The sequence below is a fragment of the Babylonia areolata genome, chromosome 15 (genome assembly GCF_041734735.1).
Source record: "Babylonia areolata isolate BAREFJ2019XMU chromosome 15, ASM4173473v1, whole genome shotgun sequence".
NCBI lineage: Eukaryota > Metazoa > Mollusca > Gastropoda > Neogastropoda > Buccinidae > Babylonia > Babylonia areolata.
In genome coordinates this window covers 31,875,470-31,885,469 of record NC_134890.1, presented here as the reverse complement: position 1 = coordinate 31,885,469, position 10,000 = coordinate 31,875,470, and the positions used below count along the sequence as shown (strand labels likewise).

General features: G+C 44.3%; 1 protein-coding gene across 1 annotated transcript in view; it reads right to left on the bottom strand.

The window, feature by feature from the left end:
- Nucleotides 1-10,000, bottom strand: part of LOC143290270 (putative transporter slc-17.2) — a 27,673-nt gene that overhangs the window by 14,832 nt on the left and 2,841 nt on the right. Inside the window, exons 3-4 of the mRNA XM_076599611.1 lie at nt 8,610-8,761; nt 933-1,166 (exon numbers count right to left, since the gene is read on the bottom strand). Coding sequence (XP_076455726.1) covers nt 933-1,166; nt 8,610-8,761 — 386 coding nt within the window. The remainder of the gene's footprint in view (nt 1-932; nt 1,167-8,609; nt 8,762-10,000) is intronic.

Here is a 10,000-nt window from a genome sequence, read left to right as displayed (position 1 = left end):
ATAGATGAATAAGTAAATAATAAACGACTAACTAACGAACTAACCAACTAACAAATAAACAAACAAATGAATTAAAAAACAAACAACCAATCAAACAAACAAGCTTGCTAGGTAGCTAGCTAAATAACTAACTAATTATAGATAAACAAATAAATTACTAACTAGGTAACTAACTAACTAACAGAATGAATGAACTCTTCGTCAGCTTGAAGAGACATTATTTATAACTTTGCATTCTTTGGGACATGTCCCATGTAGTGTGTTCGAGAGAGGTAATTACAACTGTAATTATGATTACCATTACAATTATCATCATCATCATCGTCATCGTCGTATCATCATCACCATTTCACACACACCCATCCTCCATTGCCCCCGTACCCCCCAAAAAACAACAACAGAATCTGTTAACTTTCACACTACTAACTCAAAGAACAAGTTCTTCCAAATGTTTCCAATCGACATCTCCGTTCAACCTCCACCAGAGCACCCAGCCCTCCCCTCCACCCCTCCACCCCCCCATACACACACCTTTACTGTCACTATCCACCCCCCGCCACGCACACACACACTGCACACCACCCACCCACCCACCCATCCACACACACACACACACACACACACACACACTGCACGCCACACACACACACACACGTACGCACATCTTCCCCTCCACCCACCCACACACAAACCACACACACACACACACACACACACTCACAAAGCACAGGCCGGTGCACACCCTCAGAGCAAACAGGGCATGGGGGGGGGGGACAGGAAGGCAGCGGGGTGACAGAGCACGTGCAGCAGGAACATGGCCACACACACAGACACTACCCCCCCCCCCCCCGCCCCTTGCCCCCCCCCCCTACACCCCCCCGACCACTACACTCCCCCCCCCTCCATCCTCCAACATACACACTAACACTCACAGAGCACAGGCCGATGCACACCCTCAGAGCAAACACGGCCCAGGGGGACAGGAAGGCGGCAGGGTGACAGAGCACGTGCAGCAGGGACATGGCCACAATGCTGAAGCCGATCACCAGACGAAACCCTCTCCGCTGGACGATGTAGCTGGCGGGCACCAGGCTGACCATGTAGCCCCAGTACAGCGCTCCCAGCAAGAGCCCCTGAAGGCTCTTGTCCCACGGGAAGGGGCCATCCTGTTGAAGAAAAAGAATATATATATATATATATATAAAAGAAAATAAGGAAGAAAAATTCAAGATCTTCCGCCTGAGGACTGGACACAACCGCCTGCTCCACCACATGCACACAAAATTTGGCATTGGACAGAGTGGAGAGTGCCCTTGTGGTGAGGGACCAATGACAAACGACCACATCCTTCAAGACTGTAGGACGCATGCAGCATCCAGGAGGAAGTACTGGCCAACACCGACAGCAGTGGGAGCCAAACTGTACAGCACCCTGGAGGAGCTTCGACGGACGGCAGCTTTCATCGAGGACACCGGGCTGCTCATCTAATGGGAGGCGAACGAGGAAGAAGAAGAAGAAGAAGGAAGAAAAATGGCACTAGTTCTGAAGAAATAGAATAAGGAAGAACAAGAGGCAAAGCCTTCAAGACTCACTTGTGCTTCACGCTTTATCATGTAAAGGAATCATTAGGAGGGAAAAAAATGATTGAAAAGTGCTCTGTATTCAATATGATGGATAAGCTTGGGAGAAGAAAAAAGAAACAAAACAAACAAAGAAACAAACAAACAAACAAACAAAAAAACCCAAAAAAGTAATGTTTAAGATGAGAAAGATCAGTTTAAAGCAAATTGAGTCCCATAGCATTAATTACAGAGTAATTTCCCTTTTTTACTAACTGCACCAAGACGTTTGCAAAATAAATAAAACTTCCATGCTTAGCAAAAGAAGTTCCTGTTTGAACAAAAAATGATAATAATGACTGCTCTTGTTGTGTCGAATATCAGATCAAAGTGCCAAGTTTAGAGAGTACAAAAAAATATAAACAGTAAATGCAGTTTGCATATAATTAGGCTTCATTTTTTTAAATTTTTTGTGCCCATCCCAGAGGCGCAATATTGTTTTAAACAAGATGACTGGAAAGAACTGAATTTTTCCTATTTTTATGCCTACTTTGGTGTCAACTGACAAAGTATTTGCAGAGAAAATGTCAAGGTTAAAGTTTACCACAGACACACACACACACACACACACACAGACGCACACACACACACACACAGACAACCGAACACCGGGTTAAAACATAGACTCACTTTGTTTACACAAGTGAGTCAAAAATGGGACTAGTTCTGATTATGCGTGCAATGCATTCAATGGGCCAGCCGACACAAAAATATTTTCAGTTGTATTCAAAATACTTTATTGTCTGCTTCAACCAAAAAACAGAAAATTCTCTTTCGGCTCACTTAAAAGGCCCGCCAGCAAATATCAAAGAGAAAAGCGAATGACTGACACAACGAACACATCAGCTATCATGTAAAATGAAAAGCATTTGGGATATTACATTCTAAAGTAGAGAGAAACAACTGTGTGTGTATGTGTGTGTGTGTGTGTGTGTGTGTGTGTGTGTGAGAGAGAGAGAGAGAGAGTCTATGTGTGTGTGAGTCTGTGTGTGTGTGAGCGACGTGCATGCGTGTGTCTGTGCTTGCGAGTGTGCGAGTCTGTGCGCGCGCACATGCACGTGTGTGTACTCTTCAATCATCATGAAGATGAAAATATTTAGTAAGGTAATGATAACATTTTAAGAGACAAATGATCATCCACAAATCAAATTGACAAACGAATCAGCAACAGGCGCACCCTTCCTTGATCACAATGCACATAGAATCTAACCAAATCAAATCAAAACCAATGGCGTAAAAGCCCAGTCGTCAGGGAAAAAACAACAACAACCCCAAAAAAACAAAAAAACAAACAAAAAAAACACGACCGCGCCCCTTTTCGTGTAAACGAAACTTTCATGGATGGACAATCACCATTCAACCAATCAGTTAATGCATGAATGAATCAGTCACGTTACTGTCTGATACACTCAGTGCACAGAAATTTACCTTCGTGTCTAGTCTAAATCACCTGGTCATGAATAAACAATGAAGTAATGAGAAGTTCAGGCAATATCTACAATTAATTTGATCCCCTCAAGACGAAATGAGTAGTGTTCACAAGGCGTGGACGTTCACTCCGCCAGTTATATAAATGAGTGGAGGGGAAGAAATGTGGATATTGTATTTTTGTATTTTGAATTTCTTTTTATCACAACAGATTTCTCTGTGTGATGGCCTTGAGGCCACGCGTCCGCCTAGGAAGCGAGAGAATCTGAGCGCGCTGGTTCGAATCACGGCTCAGCCGCCGGTATTTTCTCCCCCTCCACTTGACTTTCAGTGGTGGTCTGGACGCTAGTCATTCGCATGAGACGATAAACCGAGGTCCCGTGTGCAGCATACACTTAGCGCACGTAAAAAGAACCCACGTCAACAAAAGGGTTGTTCCTGGCAAAATTCTGTAGAAAAACCCACTTCGATAGGAAAAATAAATAAAACTGCATGCAGGAAAAAAAAAAAAAAGAAAAAGAAAAAAGGGTGGCGCTGTGGTGTAGCGACGCGCTGTCCCTGGGGAGAGCAGCCCGACTTTCACACAGAGAAATCTGTTCTGATAAGAAACACAAAATACAAAATTGCCAAAGTTCATTCAAACAACATTACATAACACAATTCTGAACTATGTCTCTGGACCTTGCGATTGGAATGACTTCCTCTTTCGCTTCGTCAAGTCTCCACACTCAGCTCTTTCAAGCCTGACCTCAAAACCCACCTCTTCCCAAAATAGCTTCCCTTCCCTGCCTCTTCCTTGTCTTCAGTTCCTCCAGTTTTAGAGTTACGCATATAAATATTATTATTATTATTATTAAACTGAAAGGACCCACCGTAAAATAATAAGATAATGTAAATAAATAAATAAATAAATAAAATAAAAAGGTTCCTTTTGCTGTTGTTGTTTTTTGCATGATTATTATTATTATTATTAAACTGAAAGGACCCACCGTAAAATAACAAGATAATGTAAAAAAAAAAAAAAAGAAAGAAAAAAAGAAGATAAAATAAAATAAAATAAAAGGGTCCCTTTTGCTTTTGTTGTTTTTTGCGGTCAGAAGACAGTTGGGGACTGGACAGAGAGCGGGGAAAGGTCAAAAACAGGTGTGAACTCAAGCTTGGACTCTGGACCCATCCGTAGATAAGAGCGATGACCTGTACTTTTTTCTGCGACATGACAGACAGGCAGCCCTTGTTATTGATCTCTCTGAGGAATGAAGACCTTCTGTATGGGGTTCGGGATGGAACGAGGGAAAACTGCTGATCTTTTATCATTATTATTATTATTATTATCATTATTATTATTACTATTATTTAATTTTTAAGGGCATATTGTTTAATTCTGGCATTCAGATACACAAACGTGGAACAATAAATCACCAATAAACGGTGACAGAATCAGTAACAGATATGGTTGGAAAAAAAGAAGAAGAAGAAAAGAACGAATTTAAGCAAAGGAAACTGAGCACTTAAGAACAAAGCTGTATGATCATGTTCATGGGAATGAAGGGGTAAACTACTGATCAAGGTCGTTGGGAATGAGGGGGTGGGGAAGGGGAGCGGGGGGGGGGGGGGTGGGGGGGCGCGCTTCTGATCACACCCTCGTCGCTGGCCAAAGGGGAGGTCAGTGGAACAAGTTTTGCTTCAATTAAGGCTGGGTCCTGGACAGGGCCACAGTGGAATTAATCACACGGCATTGAAAGCCTGGCGTTCCGCTGTCGCAGTGTTACTTGGCCACCCAGTGTTTTCAGCACGCTTGAATTAGATGTGTTACTGCGTGGACTGGACGCAAAGTTAATGCCCTCCGTGGCATTGCCTGTGCTTTGTCCACTTGAAAGTCCGAACAGACAAGAAGGAGGGAGAGGGGAAGTGGACAGATAATCGAGCCACGGTAACACAGGGAAGTTATATATATATATATAAAAGCTGGAGATAAAAACACAGAGGGCAATACACATGGCGGACTACAACTTGAGGTAGAGAGACAGTGCGTCTTCCGAAGATAAAGAAGTTTGCGGTGACACTGACCCGAGTGGGAAGTAGGACAGGCGCGGATGGACCGACAACGTGTGGCACAGACAGCACAGCAATGACTGCCAGAAACCAAGTGAACGATAGAGACAGGGAAAGACAGATCAGAAGTGAACGATCGAGACAGGGAAAGACAGACCAGAAGTGAACGACAGAGACAGGGAAAGACAGACCAGAAGTGAACGACAGAGACAGGGAAAGACAGACTAGATGGAACGATAGAGACAGGGAAAGACAGACCAGAAGTGAACGACAGAGACAGGCAAAGACAGACAGAAGTGAACGATAGAGACAGGGAAAGACAGACTAGATGGAACGATAGAGACAGGGAAAGACAGACCAGAAGTGAACGATAGAGACAGGGAAAGACAGAAGTGAACGATAGAGACAGGGAAAGACAGACCAGATGGAACGATAGAGACAGGGAAAGACAGACCAGAAGTGAACGATAGAGACAGGGAAAGACAGATCAGAAGTGAACGATAGAGACAGGGAAAGACAGAAGTGAACGATAGAGACAGGGAAAGACAGACCAGAAGTGAACGATAGAGACAGGGAAAGACAGACCAGAAGTGAACGATAGAGACAGGGAAAGACAGAAGTGAACGATAGAGACAGGGAAAGACAGACCAGAAGTGAACGATAGAGACAGACAGGAAAAGACAGACCAGAAGTGAACGATAGAGACAGGGAAAGACAGACCAGAAGTGAACGATAGAGACAGGGAAAGACAGACCAGAAGTGAACGATAGAGACAGGGAAAGACAGAAGTGAACGATAGAGACAGGGAAAGACAGATCAGAAGTGAACGATAGAGACAGGGAAAGACAGATCAGAAGTGAACGATAGAGACAGGGAAAGACAGACCAGAAGTGAACGATAGAGACAGGGAAAGACAGACCAGAAGTGAACGATAGAGACAGGGAAAGACAGAAGTGAACGATAGAGACAGGGAAAGACAAGACAGAAGTGAACGATAGAGACAGGGAAAGACAGATCAGATGGAACGATAGAGACAGGGAAAGACAGAAGTGAACGATAGAGACAGGGAAATACAGACCAGAAGTGAACGATAGAGACAGGGAAAGACAGATCAGAAGTGAACGATAGAGACAGGGAAAGACAGAAGTGAACGATAGAGACAGGGAAAGACAGACCAGAAGTGAACGATAGAGACAGGGAAAGACAGACCAGATGGAACGATAGAGACAGGGAAAGACAGACCAGAAGTGAACGATAGAGACAGGGAAAGACAGACCAGATGGAACGACAGAGACAGGGAAAGACAGACGAGAAGAAACGATAGAGACAGGGAAAGACAGATCAGAAGTGAACGATAGAGACAGGGAAAGACAGAAGTGAACGATAGAGACAGGGAAAGACAGACGAGAAGAAACGATAGAGACAGGGAAAGACAGATCAGAAGGAAGGATAGAGACAGGGAAAGACAAATCAGAAGTGAACGATAGAGACAGGGAAAGACAGACCAGAAGTGAACGATAGAGACAGGGAAAGACAGACCAGAAGTGAACGATAGAGACAGGGAAAGACAGAAGTGAACGATAGAGACAGGGAAAGACAGACCAGAAGTGAACGATAGAGACAGGGAAAGACAGACCAGAAGTGAACGATAGAGACAGGGAAAGACAGACCAGAAGTGAACGATAGAGACAGGGAAAGACAGAAGGAAGGAAGGGGCGGGAGGAGCATTCTGCAAGAAGAATCACCAAGTAACCATTTGTTTACATAGGAGGATACCTTGTTTGCTGATTAAAAAGACAAAGACAAACGCAAACAAAAACAACCAAGCAAGGCAAACAAACAGACAAACAAACAGAGCAAACAAACGGAGCAAACAGACAGAGGAAACAGACGGAGCAAACAGAGCAAACAGACAGAGCAAACAAAGCAAACAGACGGAGCAAACAGACAGAGAAAACAAAGCAAACAAACGGAGCAAACAGACAGAGAAAACAAAGCAAACAGACAGAGAAAACAAAGCAAACAGACAGAGCAAACAGAGCAAACAGACAGAGCAAACAAAGCAAACAAACGGAGCAAACAGAGCAAACAGACGGAGCAAACAAAGCAAACAGACAGAGCAAACAGACAGAGCAAACAGACAGAGCAAACAAAGCAAACAAACGGAGCAAACAAAGCAAACAAACGGAGCAAACAAAGCAAACAGACGGAGCAAACAGACAGAGCAAACAGACAGAGCAAACGGAGCAAACAAAGCAAACAAACGGAGCAGAGCAAACAACGGAGCAAACAAGCAAACAACGGAGCAAACAAAGCAAACAACGGAGCAAACAGACGAGAAACAAGCAAACAGACGGAGCAAACAGAGCAAACAACGGAGCAAAACAGAGCAAACAAACGGAGCAAACAGAGAAACAGACGGAGCAAACAGAGCAAACAGACGACAAACAGACGAGCAAACAAAGCAAACAGACGGAGCAAAACAGACAGAGCAACAAACAGACGGAGACAAACAGACGGAGCAAACAGACAGAGCAAACAGGACGGAGCAAACAAAGCAAAACAAACGGAGCAAACAAGCAAACAAACGGAGCAAACAAGCAAACAGACGGAGCAAACAGACAACAGAGCAAACAACGGAGCAAACAGAGCAAACAACGGAGCAAACAAAGCAAACAAACGGAGCAAACAGAGCAAACAAACGGAGCAAACAGAGCAAACAACGGAGCAAACAAAGCAAACAACGGAGCAAACAGAGCAAACAAACGGAGCAAACAAACAGAGCAAACAGACGGAGCAAACAGAGCAAACAGACGGAGCAAACAGACAGAGCAAACAGAGCAAACAGAGCAAACAGACGGAGCAAACAGAGCAAACAGACGGAGCAAACAGACAGAGCAAACAGAGCAAACAGACGGAGCAAACAGACAGAGCAAACAAACGGAGCAAACAGAGCAAACAGACGGAGCAAACAGAGCAAACAGACGGAGCAAACAGACGGAGCAAACAGACGGAGCAAACAGACAGAGCAAACAGACGGAGCAAACAGACAGAGCAAACAGACGGAGCAAACAGACGGAGCAAACAGACGGAGCAAACAGACAGAGCAAACAGACGGAGCAAACAGAGCAAACAAACAGAGCAAACAGACGGAGCAAACAGAGCAAACAAACAGAGCAAACAGACAGAGCAAACAGAGCAAACAAACGGAGCAAACAGACAGAGCAAACAGAGCAAACAAACGGAGCAAACAGAGAGAGCAAACAAACGGAGCAAACAGACAGAGGAAACAAACAGAGGAAGCAAACAAAGCAAGCAAACAGAGCAAACAGACGGAGCAAACAGACGGAGCAAACAGACAGAACAAATAAACAGAGCAAACAGACAGGACAAACAAACAGCAAACAAACGTAGCAAACAGGAAACAGACAGAGCGAACAGAGCCAACAAACAGGGCAAAGAAACATGGCAAACAAACAGAACAAACAAACAGTTCCCCACATCAGTCACCTCTTTGCTTGTGTCGCCAGCTGTAGATCTCTGGCACTCTTCGGACTGGGCGAGTTGTGCGACTGATGTGTTGGTGGTGACCTGGTCATGGTCATAGCTCCTGGGGTCATACGTCTCCACCTGACTCACGTTGAAGAGTGACGTGTTCAGTGCTGTAAGTGACACGATTCAATGCTGTGAAATACAATACACTACACTACAATATGAAGCGATGCATTGCAAAGCAATACAATATAGCACAGCACAGCACAATACAATACAATGTTGACCTGGGAGATCGGAAAAATCTTCACCCTTTACCCACCAGGCGCCGTCACCGATGATCGAACCCGGGACCCTCAGATTGAAAGTCCAACGCTCTAACCATTCGGCTATTGCGCCCGTCAATAACCACGATGATGATAACGACTATGCAGACGGTGATAATAACGACGACGATGGACGACAAAACACTTGTTCTATGTCAGCGTTCGGTGGGTTATGGAAACAAGAACATACCCAACATGCACACCCCCGAAAGGTGGATATGGCTGCCTACATGCGTGGTAAATAAACAAAACGGTCATATATGTGAAATGTTACATGGTATGTCTGTCTGAGTGTGTATGTGTGCGTGCCTGGAATCTGATTGAATGACACAGGAAACGAATGACGAGCGCCTCATGGCAGCCTGTTGTGCAAATGACCCCGTCAGTGTTCGTAAAGCGCTTAGAGCTTGGTCACCGACTGAGGATAGGCGCTATATAAGGATCCATATCATTCATTCATTCATTAATAATGCTACTGAAACAGTAATGATAATGGAACAACAGTAACAACAACAACAACAAAGAAAGATAATGGAACAACAACAAGAACAACAACAAACAACAGCAAAGTGATAAGTGCAAAGTCGAATCTTTGCTTTTTGTGTTTGTATTTCTCTTTCGGGTTGGTCTCCCCAGGGAGAGCGCGTCGCTACACTACAGCGCCACCCATTAAAAAAAAAATTCCTGCATGCAGTTTTATTTGTTTTTCCTATCGAAGTGGATTTTTCTACAGAATTTTGCCAGGAACAACCCTCTTGTTGACGTGGGTTCTTTTACGTGCGCTAAGTGCATGCTGCACACGGGACCTCGGTTTATCGTCTCATCCGAATGACTAGCATTCAGACCACCACTGAAGGTCTAGTGGAGGGGGAGAAAATAATTATCGGCGGCTGAGCCATGATTCGAACCAGCGCGCTCAGATTCTCTAGCTTCCTTGGCGGATGCGTTACTTCTAGGCCATCTCTCCACTGTGTTGCCTCAACGTCCTGATAATACGAGGGTCATTCAATAAATAAGGTGAATTTTTCGGTATAAGGACTTCTAATACAGATAGAAGCTTACTTTTTTGTTTTGTTTTTGTTT